Raw genomic sequence first — 20,080 nt, forward strand, 5'->3', positions numbered from 1 at the left:
GCTCTGCTCTTCACTAGCTGCAGGATCCATCGCATCTGTTTCTTTTATCACTTGAAATCACTTCAGAGGCATTTCTCATATAATATTGGCCTTTACTTATTTATCAAAGGCAGTCGATGTGCAACCAACAAAGCAAAAACATCTGAAAAAATTCTGAACCCTCCATATTGAGGAATTTTCATACTTACGACCATGCAGCTAGCAATCAAAGGCACTGATAATCAGAATATTCTCTATGCACAATGCTGCTATATGTATTAAAGCTCACAACTCATTAAGGCTACAACACGTAATTTGTTTTATTTATTTCATGACACAAGATGAAATCATGCATCTACAAGTATATTCATACTGAATTAATTGCATGACTAGTTCAGAGTTCTGAGCATAGCTTCTCACAAAGAGGAATGGTGATAGCTGAGATAGAAGGCCATCACAACTTTAGGTATCCTATGTTCAAAATTCTACAAAACTTGATGAATGGCACACTGGCAAATTGCAGTCAGATCTTCTTGCTGCCGGGACATAAAATTGGTCTCCAGCAATCAAAGCCATTACATTTGCGGAAAGAAGTGGATTTTTCAGATCAGGATATAATCAAAACTATTTCCGCTATCCTACCAAGCCGGAAGTTTGGACCAGAAACTAACATCAGCTGATGATCATCTTGTTCAGGAATTCAGCTTGCTCAGGAAAGTATTCCAACAGTTCATCTTTTGTCACCCAGACAAAATCATCACACTTTCTAATATCAAATTTGTTGACTGCAATGACTTGGGATTTGAAGAAGAAGCGCTGCCATAATAAATATAGAATTTATACATTAGAAGCACATAAGCTTTGCAGAAACTATCAGGGGATTTCCCTCTCTCCCTCCCTCCCTCATTGCCCGTGGGATGAAAGAATTTCTTACTGTCCTTTTCTTCAATACTTCAATAATTAAAATTGTGCATACCTTGATTGACGGAATTTTCTTGTCTTCAGTGGGTTGTATGACCATATGACCCATAGGGGCGTTTCCAACAAAATATGTATGTGAAAGATCTCCAATGAAAGATTCTAGGGCAGACTCAGCACACTGCAAATAGTTGCAACTTATATTTCATTTTTCTAACCCAAATTACTGAAATCCCCGAAGAAATGGACTGAATAAGTACTATTTACCTTCCGCAAGTTCTCTTCAGACTCATAAACTTTTTCAGGGAAATGCCAGACGGGCTTTCCACTACCATGTGTGGTACCATGGACTAGAAGATAGAGTCTCCTGTCTAGTGCTCGCTGTAATGACCTTATGCATATCAACAAAATCTCATAATCAGTAACATGAAATACTAGCCAGCAGAAGGAAACAAATGCTTTGAATATCTGTTGACATATTATTCACGTCCAGGAAAATGCAAAGGTTTTGTATAGCCATATTGGAGCCTAAAACTGACTAAATCTAAAAAGAAAGTGAACCGGGGGTTAGTACCTTTTAGCAAATTTTGACAAAGTGGTGAGTTGAAGAACAGATGCAAGCTTTATTTTGTGGGGTAGATGGTGACGAAGGCATTTAAAAGGAAAGGAAAAAAGCAACAATAGCTCTCCATTCTCAATTTTAAATACTTACATAATGCTCAATTAGACAAATCTCATGTAACTAACACATCAATTACATCGAGACAATATTAAAGCATTTCAACATCAAAAATTTAGTTATGGTAAACAATTTAGAAGTCAATAATTACCCATTGTCAGGAAATATGAGTCTGCTGAATTTAGGTAAAGCAACTCTTGAAAGAAAAAGATCTTATAGTGCAATGCCCATATTCAGATTCTTGTATAATATTTGACAAAAGTTAGAAGTCCAAGCTTTGGTACCTTTGATCATTAGTCTTATCTGCTTCTGAGATTCGCGGAGCTGGTTTATAATCAATTTGATAATCACCTTTTCCCCTGCATGTAAAATATAGATGTAACCGTGCCAGTTGACCATGTGGCATTTGACACTAGACAGAACAGTATGTGCTAGCATGTTCAAGAAGAACCATGTACATAATTAATGGCTAATAAGGAAGAATGCATGAAAGAAAAGGCAATAATACTACACAAGCCAAGGAGTAAAAATCAGTTGGGTCATACTGCTAAAAGAGGGGAGAGTGTTTACTCTCCAACATGTGTACTGTTGCATGAAGAGATCTCAATTTCTTAAAGCGCGATCTATATAGATACAAATGAAATTAGGCCATTTTTACCACCATGTACTTTTTCTGAAAAGAAAGTAAAGTTTTTAAATTGTAAATGTCCAGCGCTAAAACAGTAATGCTCATTGCTCAGTACAAAAGGGTATTCTCCAAGTTACAGAGACTATTCAATTTCGCATGGGACCAAGTTACTATTATTTCTTTTTTTCGCTTTTTGTGTTAAGCTTATCAATTTTTTTCAATAAATGATTGGCTACAAAGGGAATTTTTTAAGTGAACCAGATGGTGTATAATAGTAGATTAATGAAATTCATGCATATGTTTAGGAGGGGTGAACCAAAAAATAATTATAGGTATAGCAATCTTTATTATGTTCCCAAGCTTCTCATGTTTTGATGTGCTACGTTTTCCATGAAAATAATCATCACAGATTTGAAGGAAGAGAGAACCACAACTGCACCTTGGAGTACACTATGTCATTTACTCCTTTTCTGGAGTCAACAGGAGCTTAACGTATTTGTGAAAAAATGCATTTTTTTAAAGTTTAATCATAGAGTTGTTGCACAAAGGAATTCCCAAAAGTTCTCAAACAAAAAAATAGTAAAAGGGCTAAAACGCCAACAATATATTCTTAACTTTTGTCAGTAATGGAAGGGACAATTATTCATGTCTTCCTGCAGTAAAATATATTCTGCAATCTATGGGGGCTGATAGCTTTAGAATGCTTGAAAGCAGTTGTATGGATTAACGGTGGAGAAGTCCAAACTGGAAGAAAGGCATGATTGTGCAAGATGAATCAGAAACTGAGAAGATAAGTTTCTGCAGTAAATTTAGACTTCAGAAAGCTAGATAGTCAACAGTAAAATATTGGTAAAATAAAGAAAACCTTGAAATCTCTCCGTGGCCAATTGTCCCATTAGTTTTTGTGAGCCATAATGAATGTGTTTTATTTAGTATTTTTGACAGGTTCCATGCCTGTTGCAATGATCTCTTTTTCCTTAACTGTATAGTGTAGTTTAAAAAGAAAACTTGACCAAGAAATCCTTCCTTTTAACTGTTAATTGTAGTTTAAAAAGAGAACTTGACCTAGAAAGAATATTTTCCCAGATTTTCAAATTCAGGAGTTCTGAAAACTAGCAATATACCTCTAGTGCTCGATTCCAGAACTTAAACAATCTACAGAAAACAAAAGCAACACTAAATTACAACCGTAAACAATGAGTTACTAATATTTTTCTTGCAAAATTTATCACCCATCCAAATTTTGAACTTAAAAGTTTATTTCTTTGTAATTGTTTTTGTCGTGGACGACACAGCAATTTCACTGGTCTATTATGTTTAACTTGTTTCATCCTATGCACACTCTTAATACCATTCATCAGTTAATATTCATAAATGTAGATCTATAGTTCACAAGCAAAGGTATTAAATGGGGAGGTGTAGTTCAAGCAATGCAACAGAAACGTACCTGGTATCAGACTTCTTCAGAAAACTTTCTGGATACTCTCGCCGATACTGCTGCCTCCAACGAAACCTATTAAAGCAGTTAAAAATAACATTACTGTAATCAACTAAACACAATTAGGTTAAATTATTATCTACATTCACCAACTCTTTTTTCAGGAGCCTTTGCTCTTTTTTATCCTTCTCATTTTCTCCGTTTGCTGACATCTTAGTACCAACAAATCTATAACATCATTATTCTCAACTTTATAATACAAATTATCTCCTAGCATTAGAATGCACAGCAAAAATAACTTATTGCTCTAAAAATAAATCATTGTTATCCAATTACAGTGAGAACATAGAACATTTCGAGTTCCTACAACAATTGTATAGAAAAAATGAGGAAAAAAATAGGCAGCGAGGAACGAAAAACTTACGAAAATTCTTGAAAAGCATATACAGTAGGATCAATTTTGGGAACTACAACTGGTAATCTCTCGAAGAGCACTGAAGCAACAATTTTATCATTGCTTGATGAAGAAAACCATCGTTTAGATATCACAGATCGACCCGCAGACGAACAGCACCTCTGCATTTTCACAAACCCTAAAAACCCAAATCACAATTTCTCAGTGAATGTGTAAGCTCGGTAAAAGTGAAACGTGGTGTTCCACTTGTTAAATTATAAAATTTGGTTCTATTTTAGAGGCCGATTGAATTGATTTAAAAGTTGATCAAACCTATTTTTAAGTTATTTTTTGACTTGTCGAAATATTTGACAAATGTAAAAGTAACTAAAAAAAAAAAAACTCAAAAATGACTTCAAATAAGTTGGGAGTGGTTGACAATGTTAAAAATAACTTAAAATAAATTTAAAATAAGTTAAAAACCAAAAATAGGTCTTCCTCCTATTTTTTATTTTTTGACTTAAAAATTATTTAAGTTAAAATTTTATTTTTGATTTAAAAGCTATTTTTTTCAAGCTAATCTAAACGGACTCTTAGTTCGTTTTTAATTCAATTCTTCAATATTTGTTTGAATAGGGCATTATTATGGATCAATCGGCCCAAGTGTTTATAAATTAAAATGAGTCATAAGTTGGCCATCTTAATTTATGATTTTTCACTTTGTAACATTTTTTAGTTTGATCAAATATATTATTATTTTATCCCCAATATATTTTAAATTCTCAAAATATTTTTCCCAAAATTAAAGAACTACCTTCATGTTTAGTTATGTAATTATACACAAACAATAATGCAAAACATGACAGTAACCAAGTATTATCTCATATAAAAGACATCATTTGAAACTCAAAAAGGAAAATATACCGAAAGGCCAAACTTATTATAATTTAAAATTCTAATGCAATTTTGATGGAAATAAAATGAAATTTTAGCTTGCTTGGGGCAGATTTCCGCAAATTGGATGCAGAAGCAGGTGAACGTGGGTAAAAATACCAAGTTAATAGAATGAGATAAAACTCGCACCACTTACCATCCCTACTTCCAAAATAGTACTAGATGAAAGGGGTGTTGTTGTGACTTGTGAGAGAGTTGTAAGTCACGTGACAAATCCTTCTCTTCAATTGAATTCTTAAATTCGAGTCGTTATTTTGTTGCCTTAGTGAACTTATTGGCCTCTTTGCTTAACGGTCATTTATTTGCCCCCCTCAATTACTCCTTTTTGAACGTTGGTCACTAAGCCCCAAATTTTGTTTGTTTTCCAACTAATATCTACCGAAGTCAAGTAGGGCTGAGAGATTCATTCATTGAAAATTACATAGTTAAAATAAATATGGTTTATGTATATATATGGTAGAATTTGAATCCTTTTTGATTTCTTCATGTATTTACTTCTTCATATTATATTTTAAACCATTGAAAACTTTGACTTTGTCAATGTGATATCTACACAAGAAAATAACAAATATAGCTTCTTTTTTTTTTCTATGTTTCAGAATACAGCTAACCAACATGTTAAAAGTGGAACACAACATCAAAGTTAAAACAAGAAAGCTTCCACTATAGAAATATTAATAATACTAGTAACATGCTCCAACAAGGCAAATATGCTAACAATGAAACTGCATTTGGCCTGTGTGCATAAGAGGGGGAGTTGGTTGGGGGCTGGAGCCTCTTTTTTGGGGTCTCAGCCAATACAACCACAACACCAGCACATCCCCAATAAGATTTAGACTATATATTATATTACTACTAGTGATCAACAAAGCAATAAGAAAAAGAGAAAAAAAAAGACCAACATGGCTTCATTCTTGATTCTACTACACTTGACTTAGAGTTGGCCAAATGAGTGAGCAAGGTAAGTGAGTGTTCCAACAAGTGGAGCATTAATGTAAGTGGCAGGTTCAGATTGCTCGTAATCTGATCGCTCGTCTGGGAAACGATCGTGCTCATCAGGACCACCTACCACAGCCCCTACTAGTACGTTCGGGTTTGGTGATTGTGAGTTCATCACACTGAAACCATCCCTGCATTGTATCTTTGCTGGATGGTTCGCGACTGAGGGTAATGAGGATCCCCTGTGATGAATCCTCTGTGGATACCTAGCTCCATAGCCCACCATGTATGACATTTTTAGTGGATTGTCTCCTAACAAATAGTCCACCTGCGCGTTCAAGAAAAGGAATGAGTTTAATTTTTATGCATTGAGGGTTTGCTATATACTTGAAATATTACAGAATTGGTTTTAACTAACCTGTTTTTTGGCTACATTTCGAAGCCTCTTTGGTGTAATAACAACTCCACCACATTTAACAACCATGCGAGCGGAAGTTAAGTACTTGGCATAGGTGACTAGCAGGAAAGAAGTGGAGGTAACATACTGCATGTTGCTGTCATCCATTTTGAAGAGTAGCCCTCCTGTAAAATCGTAAAAAAAAGTTTAATCCACAGATTTGAACTAGAAAACTAACAGAAATGTGAAAATGAACTAAGTAGGATATTTAACCTGGTGTATATTGCGCTTGAGAAGCCGGTGTGCCTGGGATTAGGGAGCAAATGTAGTTGTCTGCGTGACTCTTGTAATCATGAAGAGTTTGAAGCTTTTGAACAAGAAATGACTGAAAAAACAGAGAAAATATTCCGTTAAATTGAAGTCGTTCCAACTAAAAAGCATCTAATGAGAAAACCACAGGTAAAGATTGAACCTTGGAAAGAAGAATCCTTGCTCCAACATGCTTATTGTCCCACCCGAATGTGTTATCAGTTTCCGCAGCCCCAAGAGTTTGCCCATTTCTTTGGATATAATTGAGATAAGTTGGGTTTTTTGTAGCTCTATGTAACCAAGCAGCACCCCACAACAGCTCATCCTATACATATATTAATCAGTGCATCAGCTAAGAACATCGATTTTGTTTCGAGTCAAAATGCTGAGAATAATACCAACCTCATATCCGGAAACTGAGCAGTAATATGGGCACACTACTTTTCTCAGCCCATTGCTGTATGAACCTCTGTACTTATCAGCAAAGGCAAACACCTGAAAACCAACATTTTCGTTTTAAGTATACAAATAATGATGATGGTTTCTGATAAATTCTACTACTCCCTCCGTTTTAATTTGTTTGTCTGGTTATGACTCAACACGAAGTATAAGAAAGTAAATAACACTTTTGAATCTCGTGGTCTTAAATAAGTCAAGAGACATTCTTTTTGAAACATACTTAAGACAAACAAATTGAAACACAAGAGTACTACTAATCACTAGTTTTATTAGAACTTAGAAGAGTTCGAAACAAATACCCTGATGGCCCTTTTGATTAGTATCTTGGAGTAAGATGGATTGCATTTCCTAAAGACTAACGAAGCAGCAGCGAGAGCAGCAGCAGTTTCAGCAGCAACTTCAGTCCCTGGAGTGTTTTTGTCAATCTTGTATACACTTCTTGGGGTGTCCATATCCTCAGGTCTCTCCCAACAAGAGTGGTCACTTCCTGCTTCTCCAACCTAAGACAAGATTGTATATAAAAGGTAAAAAGACTTGATTCAAGACAAAATTATTCATTACAAAGTTGAGATTATTCACTTCAGAATTAAACCTGAACGTAAATGGTGTCTGGATGGGCTGTGGCCTTGAGAAGATATTCAGTAGCCCAACCAATGGCTTGTTTTGCATTCAGTAGCTCTCCTTTCATTAATCCACCAAACTCGATCACACTCCATGATAGCATTGTGGTGGTGAATGCCATTGGGAAACCGAACTTCACGTTGTCTCCAGCGTCATAATATCCACCAACCAAATCAACCTGCATTGCCATTTATTAACAGCAAAATCAACAAAAACAAATTCAACATTCTTCCTTTATAACTAAACATGTCAAAATAGGGCCTGAACAGCCATTAATCACCCCAAAACTAGCAAAAACAAAATTCAAGATTCTTCCTTTATAACGTAACATGTCAAAAGAGATTATTCACTCCAAAATCAACAATAACAAGTTTGTGATTCTTTACAACTAAACATGTCAAAATAGAACCTGCACAGCCACCAATCACCCCGAAACTAACCAAGTTCAGGATTCTACCTTTACAACTAAACATGTCAAAATAGAACTTGCATTACCATTATTAACAGCAAAACCAACAAAAACAAGTTAAAGTGTCCTCCATTACAACTATACATGTCAAAAGAGGTCCTTCACAGCCATTATTCACCCCAAAACCAACAAAAAACAAGTTCAAGATTCATCCTTTACAACTAAACATGTCAAAAGAGGACCTGCACAACCATTATTCACCCCAAAACCAACAAAAAAAACTTCAAGATGCTCCCTTTACAACTAAACATGTCAATAGAGGACCTGCATTGCCATTATTCACCCCAAAATCAACAAAAACAAGTTTAATATTCTTCCTTTACAGCTAAACATGTCAAAATAGGACCAGCACAGCCACCAATCACCCCCAAAACCAGCAAAAACAAGTTCAAGACTCTTCCTTTACAACTAAACATGTCAAAAGAGAACCTGCATTACCATTACACGCCAAAACCAACAAAAACAAGTTCAAGATTCTCCCTTTACAACTACACGTGTCAAAAGAGAACCATTTCTAGTGTTAAAACAAAACAACCATTTGCAGTGCACAAAAACACCCAAAAACTCAGAAAAAAAACATACCCCCATAGCTTTGCCATCTGAAAGACCAGAATCTTTACGCCAAGTAATCCTCTGGCTAGAAGGGAGCTTCCCTGACCTCTGACCCTCAAAATAAAGAATGGATTTTGCAAGAGCATCTCTATAGTTATGAGAAGCAAAACGAGGATGGTGAGCTTGATGTGTAGGTTTAGCAAGAAACACAGGTGTAGCAAAGCTCAACAAAAACAGAAAAATGGTTATAGCCATAGCCATAGCTGCTGTGGAAGAAGAACAAGAAGCCATTTTGGAAACTACCCACCTGAAAAATAATACTAGTATCAAAACCCCAGCCCCAAAAAACCAACAAATAACCCCAGGCAGTGGCAAAAACAAGAAACAGCCCCTTTGTATTTATAATGAAAAAAGCAAAGGAAGGAGTCCCCTGTTTCTTTAACGTCCTGCCTGGTTGCAATCATTAAGCCCCTTTAGTTACCCACATTAGCAGTTAGTGCTTAGTCTTTTTTTTAAATATTCGATACAAGCGAGGCTCGACTAATTTGGATTTGTATCATATAAAGGTCATTAAAGGAGAAACGTTTCATACCATAATTCGAACTCGAAAACTTTCATTAAAAAGGAATAAATCTTATTCATCCTATTACAAATTTTTGGTGGTGTGTTGGAGAGTCAATTATGTTAACTTCTAAGGTAAATTAATTTAAGTTAGTCTTTTTCTTTTTTTATGACAAAGGAAATCCGCAGTTGCTATTTTTTGGGTGCGCACACGGTAAAATCCCGTTCCTAATCAACCGCTAGCAAACCACAGAGGAAAGGTAACCTGCTGATGCGACGAGCTCGACCGAGAAGGCAAGTGGTTTGTATTTTGAAGATTAGATAGAATGTTATACCATATTTTAATTTTTTTTTATAAGTTACCCATTTTGTCACACGATTAAATATGACTTATTTAAGATCACGAGTTTTTAGTAGAAGGAAAAGAGGCANTATTAATCCAAAACCAATCCAAAAAACCAATCCAAATAAAAATTCGGTTTGATTTAGTTTGGTTATTTGGTTTAATCCGAATAGTGCACACCCCTAGTGCGCACACGGTAAAACCCCGTTCCTAATCAACCGCTAGCAAACCAAGGAAAGGTAACCTGCACTAGGCAAGTCTGATGCGACGAGCTCGACCGAGAAGACAAGTGGTTTGTATTTTGAAGATTAGATAGAATGTTATACCATATTTAAATTTTTTTTTATAAGTTAAGTACCCATTTTGTCACACGATTAAATATGACTTATTTAAGATCACGAGTTTTTAGTAGAAGGAAAAGAGGCATAATAGGGAGTAGCTTTTTTTCTTTTTTACTGTGCTAGTCCTTTTATTGTCTGTAAAAGAGTTTTCTTGACAGTTAAATTTGGCAGTTCCATACATATCACGCAATTGGCCATGCCATTTTCAATAACTATTGTTGCAGCGAGACGTTGTGTTTGCATTAGTGGCGAGAGTGACTTGTCACATGCTTTAAATCCGATCGTGGTGAGATAATTGTGATTTTTTCGTCATTAGTAAGAGGTCACGAACTTGAGAATGAAATAATTCTTATTGTAAGGACTGTCTCAAAAATGAATCTTGCACTGCGCGAATTTAAATTTAGTCAGGATCTAGAATACCGGACATCGAGTAGGAAAAAAAGGACTTGTCACTTGCCCTGGATAAAATTTAATTGTACATGATGTTTGCATCACAACAATAGATGCATGATATGTGTTTAATTATGTAAAGACTTTTGATACTAAATTTTAGTTAATTAATTTTTGTTTTTCTATGATTAAATCACGTAATCATGATAAATTAAATTGATTTGATGTAAACGCTCTATATAAATAGGTATTTACCTCATTTTATCTCCCACCTAATTTATTAAACCACGCCAATTATAGATTGTGATAAACATTTCAAGGAAATGGTATCTTATGACTAGAAGAAAATAACATTTTCACATCTAAAAAGGAAAATCTCCTGTATAAAAAAAGGTTGTATAAAACTAAAACAAATTTATAAAAGCTTACAAAGCATAATTTTTTCGAATATTTTGCCCTCAATTGACAAATTTGTCGTGCAATAATTGGATGACGTACAAAGTTTTAAGTTGATATACATAAACAAAAGGCGGATCTAGAATATAATATACGGGTTCACGAGATACATTATTTTTTTTTGTAAGTTTCTTCTAATTATACTGTCTTCTTCACCAAATTTGTGAACAAAGACGATGTATAGCCGTTGCTGGAGTCATGTGTTTTATGCTCGAACACTAATGTATTTATGTGTATACATGACATTGTTCAACAATGTCTAGTTGATGAGACCATGTTTAAGTATAAAAAGACTATATATATAAACATATATCATGTATCTAGTGACTTAATGTGCATGTGAATATCGAAGACGAGTAAATTTTCACTTACCAGTCTACGCTTATGAGTTTATTTTTTAGAGTTAAATTAGGCTCAAACTTAAAATCCATTAATATTTTCACATGAGATATCACAATTATATTCATTTCAATTCTTGTTTGATCACTCGATTTTAAGCCACATATTATATTGTTAATGCTCCAAATCTCCAATATTGGAGCATGTGGGGAGGGGGAAGGTGTTAGAAGTCTCACATCAGTTGTCCGATGGATAATTGCATTCTAAATATGATTTTGGATACCTCATGTGTTAATTGAAATTGAATTAGGTTCGACATCAATGAAATCTTGGACTTCCCACTAATTTTGTGAAAATATTAATACTATACCTTCATTCTCAAATTTTATCGTGATTTTAAATTATTTTTTTTTATTTTGAAAGTTTAAGACAGTTATTTTTTAATTTTTCTCTATCTTACCTTTTGTAATAATTATTTTTGAAACTTGCAAATACCTTAGTGGAGTACTTAACAAAGAAAAATTATATCTTAAAATATAAATGAGGATAAATTAGTTAAAAATCTATTCTAACACGACAAATAGTTTGAGATAGCTGGAATAGCAAAATTGTATATACTCTCTCCGTCCATATTTAGTTGTCATGTTGCGCTTTTTGAAAGTCAATTTGACTAATTTTTAAAGTTAAATTAGATTACATTAATTTGATATTTTAAACAAAAAATTTAGATATTCAGAAACTATACGAAAAGTACTATAAATTATTATTTTTTGCCTATCAATGTGATGAAAAAATGTATAGTCATCGTTTGATTCTAAGAAAAGAAATCATGACAATTAAAATAAACGGAGAAAGTGTATTTTAAAGATGAATTTGGACATTGAGATTATAGTGGATATATAGTCACTCCCATTTTTTAGGAAGAGGGGAATATACATCATACCAAGCACAACCAATTAATAATTTTTCACATAGAAGAGGAACAATACTGTAAAGAATAAAACTTTATGTCGGATAAAGGCAATGAATATAAGGATGGGGTTATTTAACAACTATTTGGATAATAGGTTGAATCTTGAGTTCAGTGAATGAGTCAAAAATAGAGTCAAAAAAGGACCATGCCATAATCTCATGCTTTCATGCTCATACACTTGAATCAAGAACCTATTTTTATCGATCTAGGACAAGACTATTTGCACAATCCACCAAAAACTCTCCATATCTTTCATTCTCTTAACCTAAATATTTACTTGTACTTGTATTGCACGATAATAACATATTCAGTATAGTTCTTATTCCATAAGTAGGGTATAAGAAGATAGTAATATGTACACAGATTTTATTAATCTTGAAAGGTAAAAAAGTTATTTCCAATAAATTTTCGGTTCAAAAAAGAAGAAGTGAGGAAATCAAGGCAAACACTAAATAAAGCATAAAGCATTCTGAAGAAAAAAAAAATTGTAACTACAACAAAGTAATATAGATGATAGTCGAAGTACAAGGAACAATAAATAGATGCAAAAATTGAAGAAACAAGAAACTACAAGAGTAATACAAAAACTTATAGATAAATAAGCAAGACAACATTCAATTACTTATGAACCTTCTATCATAAATTGTAGTCCTCTGTAATCTCAACTTATCTAAGGTCATATCCTCAATATGTTAAAATTGTGTCATGTCAGGTCTAATCACCTCTACCTCTTCTGAACTCATCCATATAGTAAACCTTTCACACATCTGCACAAGAACATCCATGCATCTGCTCTTCACATGCATGCTTGAACTATCTCAACCTCGCCTTCTATATCTTATCTTTCATTAAGACCACTCTCACCATCTCTCAAATATCTTTATTTCTAGTTTTATCTCTCTTAGTTTGTCCACATTTACCCGAACGTCCTCATTTCCACAACTCTAATCTTCTGAACATGAGAGTTCTTGTCTGACCTACACTCCGTTCTATACAACATATATAATCGGTCTAACCACCACTCTATAGAACTAATTGTCTTTAAGTTTTGGTGGCACCTTCTTGTCACACATTACTCCGAATGCGAGTCTTCATTTCATCCATTTTGTACTAATACGATATATGACATCATCATTAATTTCCCATTACCTTGAATAATAGACTCAAAATACTTAAAAGTTCCTTTGATATCAAGCCTCAATTTACTTGTATTAAGTATTTACAAGTGAATTGTAAATATCTAAGTATGGAAGGATAAGCAAAATAACAATCAGCCACCTATCAACCTTCTATTCTTATTTATAATTCTTCGTAATCTTCGATCTAACGTCATGTTCCCGATAAGTTAAAATTATGTTATGTCATGTCTAATTACCTCTCCTAAATTGTTTGATTTGCTAATTCAATCACCTTGGATATCATCTTCCTTTATTTTGATAGTACGTGTCTAGAGATTAGAGATATAGATACAAAATGAGATTATCTTCACATGCCTTGCTTTCATTTCCAGCTGTTAAGCTAGTCTCCCCATAAAAACAGGAAGAAGTAAAAAAAAAGTCCTTGGCTAGTACATTTGTCTCATTGAGCCCAATGAAGATAAAAGAATTAAAAATAGCAAATTTTTAGTTTTGTGTTATTTTCTTTATTCCTAATCAATCTGATCAAATTGGGAATGCAGAGATACATCTGTGGTTTTCCCATTTGTGATACCACATTATTGATATTTAAATCTCAGCAAGATGTCCAACTTGATAGTTCTTTTAAAAGTCGTTTGATAGTCGGTCAGAGTTATGCAGATATAGTTTGGAGAGAATTTATATATCATTTTATGTAGACATTAATCAATTATTTATGTATAACTTATTTCACCTTCTATCATGCTTAAAATAACACATATATTCTCTTATAGCGTATACATATGTTAATTATGCAAATTTCTATATTGCAAACAAAACATCGTACTCCCTTCGTCTCAAATTGAGTGACTTGTTTATACTTGATACGGAGTTTAAAAAATTAAAGTAAATAATTTGAATCTTGTGGTCTAAAGTTAATTAAGATCCAACAAATGTATCAAAATAATGTCCTTTAATTCTGTGATTTTAAACGTGTAACGGAAAAAGTTGAAATTAAGAAGTTGCTAAAAAAGAAAGGATCATTCTTTTTGAGATGGATTAAAAAAAAAGTAGGCCAAACAAATTGAAACAGATGAAGTATTAATTTTATATACAAGCAACTTACCTCCTAATCAATTACCAAACATTGTATTATTTGTACAAATTAAATTTCAATACCTACATAACTAACCTCCAAACCAGCTATCAAACGATCCCTTAGTATACCGTACTTTATGTGAAAACTATGAAAGGAGTAAATTGTTTGGAGTCTCAAAAGTGTAACCTAGTAATCAATTAAATTAATAAAATTATAGAAAACTAAAATCCAAATTACAACAAAATAAAAACATTTGATGATTTCTTCTTATTTACTTAAATTTTGGTAGGTAAAGTCATGTAAAAATAATATATACTATCATATATAAAATAATTAAGACGTGCGTAAACTAAACCCAACATATCAGATTTAAAAACATGGTGGAATGGCCCGCGTTGTAAGAAGTAGAGTAGTCAATAGAGACTGACAGGTAAAAGATGCGGAAGAATGAAAAGTAGCGCAATGAACGCTGAGGATTGGGCGAGAAGTGCTATTATTAAATACTCCCAAAAAACATCATCCACAAAGAGCCATAACATTAAAAATAATTCTTGGAAGTATTGATGGGTGAGGTGGGGCAAAGACGAATCCAAAATTTAATAGATTTCGGATACATTAATATTATCTTAGCTCAAATATGAGCTCTAGCGAGATTTAAACTCATGGTTTCTCTGGCCTATATCAGCAGCACAATGACAATTTTATGCTTCTCATGGATCCATTGTTTATATCCAATTTTTTGTCTGTTTTTCAAGATTAGGGATGGCAATGGGGCGGTGCGGGTTGAGCTTAACCCACAAAATTTTTAATCCGCTCCGCTCCGCATAACAAGTCTTTTCATTTTCAACCCATCCCGCCCCGCATAATTTTTTTAATATTTTATTTTTCTAGTTATGTTTGATACTAAAAATAAAATTCATAAAAATAAATTCATTTTTCATTAAGTTATATTAATTTAATAGGAAGTGACTGAAAATTTTATTTTTTAGAGGTCAATTGGGAAACATGTAAGAAATTGTATTATTTTTTATTGAACTAATTTCATTTATTATCTTAAATATTTTAGTAGCTTTAATGAAATTATCTTAATAAATAATGATATATCACTGTTATAACATTTAAAAAGTTAAAATTAAGTTTGAACCCACATAAAATCACATATACCCGCAACCCGCCCCGCATCCGGCCCGCCCCATTGCCATCCTTACTCAAGATAGATTTACATATATATTACCTTAGCTCAAATATGAGCTCTAGCGAGATTTGAACCCATATCTCGAGGGGTGGTTTCTCTGGCCTATACCAGCAGCGCAATGATAATTTAATGCTTCTCATGGGTCAACTGTTAATTATATCATTTTTTTTGTCTGTTTCTCAAGATAGATTTACATAATATATACATGATTTTTTTCAAAATTAACGGGTGCATGTGCACCCCACCTATAAGGGTGGGTCCGCCTCTGAGTGGGGATATAATATAATATTCTTTTGTTTTAATTTATGTGAAATTATTTGATTAAACAACGCAGAAAGGATAATTTTTGAAGCATGAAATTTAAAATAAGTTATATGTATTTGTGTGACTAATAATTCATGTGATATAGATGAAATTAAAAAAAAATCACTTTATTACCTTCTTTAGTCCATATTTTACGTTTTCTAAAAAACTAGTTTTAAGAATAATCAAAAGAATGATAGTAGAAAATAGCGTTTAATTTATGCTTTCTAATTTTGAGTATGCACAAGTAAGTACTTAAACTTGTATAAAATTGAACAAGTAGACACACATATGCGTCCTACATGACATATTACACGTAGAACGCCATGTAGGATGCGAATTACAACATAGTACGTCATGTATGACACATATGTTTACTTGTGCAATTTAATACATATTTATACTTGTGCACACTCAAAGTTGAAGAATATAAATGTGAGCTAAATCTTAATTGGTGGATATCCTTATGTATTATGCCTAATTTATTAAAAATAAATTTTGTATCCAATTAAAAAATGGAAACTTTCGCAAATAGCCACTATAATAAACTTAATTATACTCCATAGCTATAGTTTGCATATTTACGGGTTGTAACTACAATTTAAGCTACCTCGTTTGTATAATTCACGGATTTGTATAATTCATCTATTTTATATAAACTCAAAATAACAAATTTATACAAAACACAAACATCTGAACTTTAAGCAGTTATACAAAATTACACTATACAAAAGCAATACATATTATATTATACAAAGATGTGAATTATATAAAACTTAAAAAAATGAGCCCCGTAATTATAGCTAAAAGTAGATCACAGATTATAATTAAGAAAAATTATAACTATATTAACTAATTAACCAGTATATATTTACTTATTCGCGTAATTTTCCATTAAAAAAAGTCATGAGACAAAGGATTAATACAAAACTAGAAGGAGAGTTATAGAGAACGATGAAAAGTCTAACTAGTAGTCAGGAAAAAAAAGCAAAAATAAGGGCAATTGGGGTCCAGAAGAGAAGTTAGAAGCATGTTTGTCATATAAGCATGTGCTTCTTCTGAGTACACTGATCTCTTTACACATGCTAAAAGCTCCCATTTCATGTGCAATTTTTCACAAAAGTCTACTTTTTTTATCCTCTCTGTGTTCCTATCTCTCATTGGATTTATTTCCCTGCAAACTTGTCAAGTTCCTATTGAAAGAGAGGGTATGGCCTCAACATTGAAATGTTAGCATCATCGACAGACTCATCACTCAATATATTTCCATCAATAACATAGTTCTCGTATAGAGGAATCTTAGAAGTTTAGTTGATTGGTTATTTGAATTTTCACCTTATTAGTGAGGGTTTGATTCCTACATTGTAATTCACTCTTTATTTCTCCTTTCCTTACCCCCAATTTTTTTTTTATAAAAAAAACGTATAGAACGGTAAATATTTCTTCCTATTTAATTAAAGATATCGTGTTCGCGTTCTGTTAGGTACAAATCAATCATCTTTATTAGCAATGATGTCTCTATCTTCGTCCTTGATTAAAGCTATCGCGTTCGCGTTCTGTTAGGTACGAATCAATCATCTTTATTAGCAATGACGTCTCTATCTTCATATATACTTGATTAAAGATAATGTGTTTGCGTTCTGTTAGGCACAAATCAATCATCTTTATTAGTAGTGGTGTTTCTATCTTCATCCTTGATTAAAGATATCATGTTCACGTTCTGTTAGGTACAAATCAATCATCTTTGTTAGCAGTGGCGTGACCACAAGTAATGAAGGGTGACCAGTTGAACACCTTTTGTCAAAAGAATGTATATTGAAAATTATATGAAGGATATATAGACAAAACTATTTTTCATATGTATATATCAAATCTTGAATATCCTTAACGAAATTTCTGATTTCGCCAATGTTTGTTTGGTAACTCTTTACTTTCTTCAACATGAATTCGAAAGTAGTTGAGTCTATATATGATAATCGAATGAGCAATATTAATAAGATATGCAATTTTATGACATGAATTCGAATTTAGTCGATTCTATATACGATAATCGAATGAGCAATATTAATAAGATATGCAATTTACGACATGAATTTGAATTTAGACGATTCTATATACGATAATAAGATATGCAATTTACGACATGAATTCGAATTTAGTCGATTCTATAAATGATAATCGAATGAACAATATTAATAAGATATGCAATTTACGGCACAAATTCAAATTTAGTCGATTCTATATACGATAATCGAATGAACAATATTAATAAGATATGTAATTTACGACATGAATTCGAATTTAGTCGAGTCTATATACGATAATCAAATGAGCAATATTAATTAAATATGAAATTTTACGACGTGAATTTGAATTTAATCAAATTTGTATATGAGTATCGAAAATCGGATGAGTCAATATTTATAAGATATTTCTATCAATAAAAAATAATAAAATAGGAGAGTAATGAGGGTCTATTAATTCCCTTTGTGGGGTGCATCTGTTACAACTAATAAGGGGGCATGGGCATGTGATACTTGCAATTATATTCGACTCATAATTCAATTCTATCTTTATATTATTTTTTCATGTTACAATATTACGTCCCTTTGGAGTTGGCATGCAATATTCTTTGTTCATCACGTGTCGATCATGTAGATCATTTCTTTTATAATTTTGGACTTATACTTGATTAAATAACCAAGTAAACGATAAAGATTTATATAATTGATCCCATCTTGCTTTCGATGAGGCAGGGCAAAGTTTTAACACTGAAGGTGGTTCAATTGAATCTCATCGTTTAAAACTTGTAGTACACAAAAAGAGTAAAAATAATGGGGTATATTATTAAATCCTTTTAATATAAGGGAAGTTATAAGTGTAATAGCAAGAATGGTTCAAGATTTACGTTTGATTACAAGGTCTTACATGAACAGGGACAATAGGCGATCAATAAGACCCTACATGGCCTAGGCCCTAGGTTGGTGACCTACCTTGCATTTTGGAGGGGTGCTTGCCTAAGGTCGGCTCAAAAAAAATAAAAAATTCAAATGGGGCATTCTTGCATTTTCCCTAGAATTTTCTTGTTAAATTAAATTCCTGGTTTGTACCCCTGAATTGAGGCATAATTATAGTACTATGTAGTTGATTTGTTTCTAAGTGGTGAGTTCTCCCTTTAATTTTGGAGTCTGCATAATTTGCTTTACAAATCATACCATCTCATGTTGTCTCATATTCCTCCAAATATTTGAGATAATGCCTAAATAAAGGGTGTGTTCGGTACGAAGGAAATGTTTTTTCAAAAAGTAAAATACGTGGATATCATAATTTTTCTTAATGATATGTAAGAAAAAAGTATTATTCTAGAAATATTTATTTGAATGAATATCTATTATCATTGCACCAAAGACATAGCATTCGTCAAGAGTGTTCCACTTTAAATATATATCCTCTAAATACAGAATTTGACATATATATAAGATAATTTTTCGACGAAGGGTGTTCAGTTGGACACCTAGGGTGGCTATAGCTCCGCCCTGAATTGAAATGAAGATGATGTGTGTTAGAGACCAATTTAAGATTTAACTTTTATGAGTTCAATTCCGCTCCTGGCTAGTTGCTACCACAAAATAGAGGTACTAGTGAAAGACGATTAGTTTGAATTTTGGATAGCAATTCCTTACAATTCTTATGGTCAATTGATTCCTGACATAGCAATAAATATTAGAAAAGATCGCTTTAGTTATTGCTGTATTTGTATTGGAAAAAAGAAAAAAAAAATCCCTCTCTTTTGTATTTGCCTCAAATGCAAAGAACCTTTCTATTTTTTTAATTTCTTTTTTGAATTAATTTTTGCTAGAAGTTTTTTCTGAAAAAGTATTTTTGGAGACTAGCCGTTTGCATTTGGTTGATTAATTTGAATAAAAAAATTCTCAATACTAGAGCAAAAATTTGTGTTTGACCAAGATTCTAAAAGTGCTTTTAAAAGAAAAAAAAGGCTATTTTTTTTCGGACGTGTGAAAAACGACTTTTGAAAATATTAAAAAATATATAATTTTTTTCTAAAAATTTGACCACATATCTCAACATCCCAAAATAGGTATTGCTTTAAGAAACACTTTTAACTCACAAGAAAACTTGGCCATAGTCTAAAGTTTGCATTCTAAAATTGAAATTAGGTGATCACAAAACGTACACTTTGAAATATGGGCCTTATTGGGTAGCAAGAG

The 20,080-nt window shown here is 32.7% G+C and overlaps 2 protein-coding genes across 2 annotated transcripts; both read right to left on the reverse strand.

The window, feature by feature from the left end:
- Positions 1-274: 274 nt before the first annotated feature.
- Positions 275-4,317, reverse strand: LOC125870236 (uncharacterized). Its single transcript, XM_049550612.1, has 6 exons — positions 4,067-4,317; positions 3,652-3,717; positions 1,861-1,935; positions 1,165-1,288; positions 956-1,078; positions 275-795 (listed from the first exon to the last, which is right to left on the reverse strand). The coding sequence occupies exons 1-6, from the start codon at positions 4,222-4,224 to the stop codon at positions 652-654; spliced, it is 690 nt and encodes a 229-aa protein (XP_049406569.1). The 5' UTR covers positions 4,225-4,317; the 3' UTR covers positions 275-651.
- A 1,312-nt stretch (positions 4,318-5,629) lies between these two features.
- Positions 5,630-9,118, reverse strand: LOC125871393 (endoglucanase 17-like). The gene is made up of 8 exons (XM_049551974.1): positions 8,767-9,118; positions 7,687-7,893; positions 7,394-7,594; positions 7,038-7,130; positions 6,799-6,960; positions 6,600-6,711; positions 6,348-6,511; positions 5,630-6,257 (listed from the first exon to the last, which is right to left on the reverse strand). The coding sequence occupies exons 1-8, from the start codon at positions 9,025-9,027 to the stop codon at positions 5,925-5,927; spliced, it is 1,533 nt and encodes a 510-aa protein (XP_049407931.1). The 5' UTR covers positions 9,028-9,118; the 3' UTR covers positions 5,630-5,924.
- Positions 9,119-20,080: the final 10,962 nt, after the last annotated feature.

The sequence above is a fragment of the Solanum stenotomum genome, chromosome 7 (assembly GCF_019186545.1).
Source record: "Solanum stenotomum isolate F172 chromosome 7, ASM1918654v1, whole genome shotgun sequence".
Lineage (NCBI taxonomy): Eukaryota > Viridiplantae > Streptophyta > Magnoliopsida > Solanales > Solanaceae > Solanum > Solanum stenotomum.

Coding starts and splice junctions, on each gene's coding strand:
- LOC125870236 (XM_049550612.1), bottom strand. CDS start 4,224: ATGCAGAGGTGCTGTTCGTCTGCGGGTCGATCTGTGATATCTAAACGA. Junction 1,936..3,651: donor CTGAAGAAGTCTGATACCAG/GTACGTTTCTGT, acceptor TTTTACATGCAG/GGGAAAAGGTGATTATCAAA. Junction 1,289..1,860: donor GATAAGACTAATGATCAAAG/GTACCAAAGCTT, acceptor GATATGCATAAG/GTCATTACAGCGAGCACTAG.
- LOC125871393 (XM_049551974.1), bottom strand. CDS start 9,027: ATGGCTTCTTGTTCTTCTTCCACAGCAGCTATGGCTATGGCTATAACC. Junction 6,961..7,037: donor GCTCAGTTTCCGGATATGAG/GTTGGTATTATT, acceptor ATATATGTATAG/GATGAGCTGTTGTGGGGTGC. Junction 6,712..6,798: donor CAAGGATTCTTCTTTCCAAG/GTTCAATCTTTA, acceptor CTGTTTTTTCAG/TCATTTCTTGTTCAAAAGCT.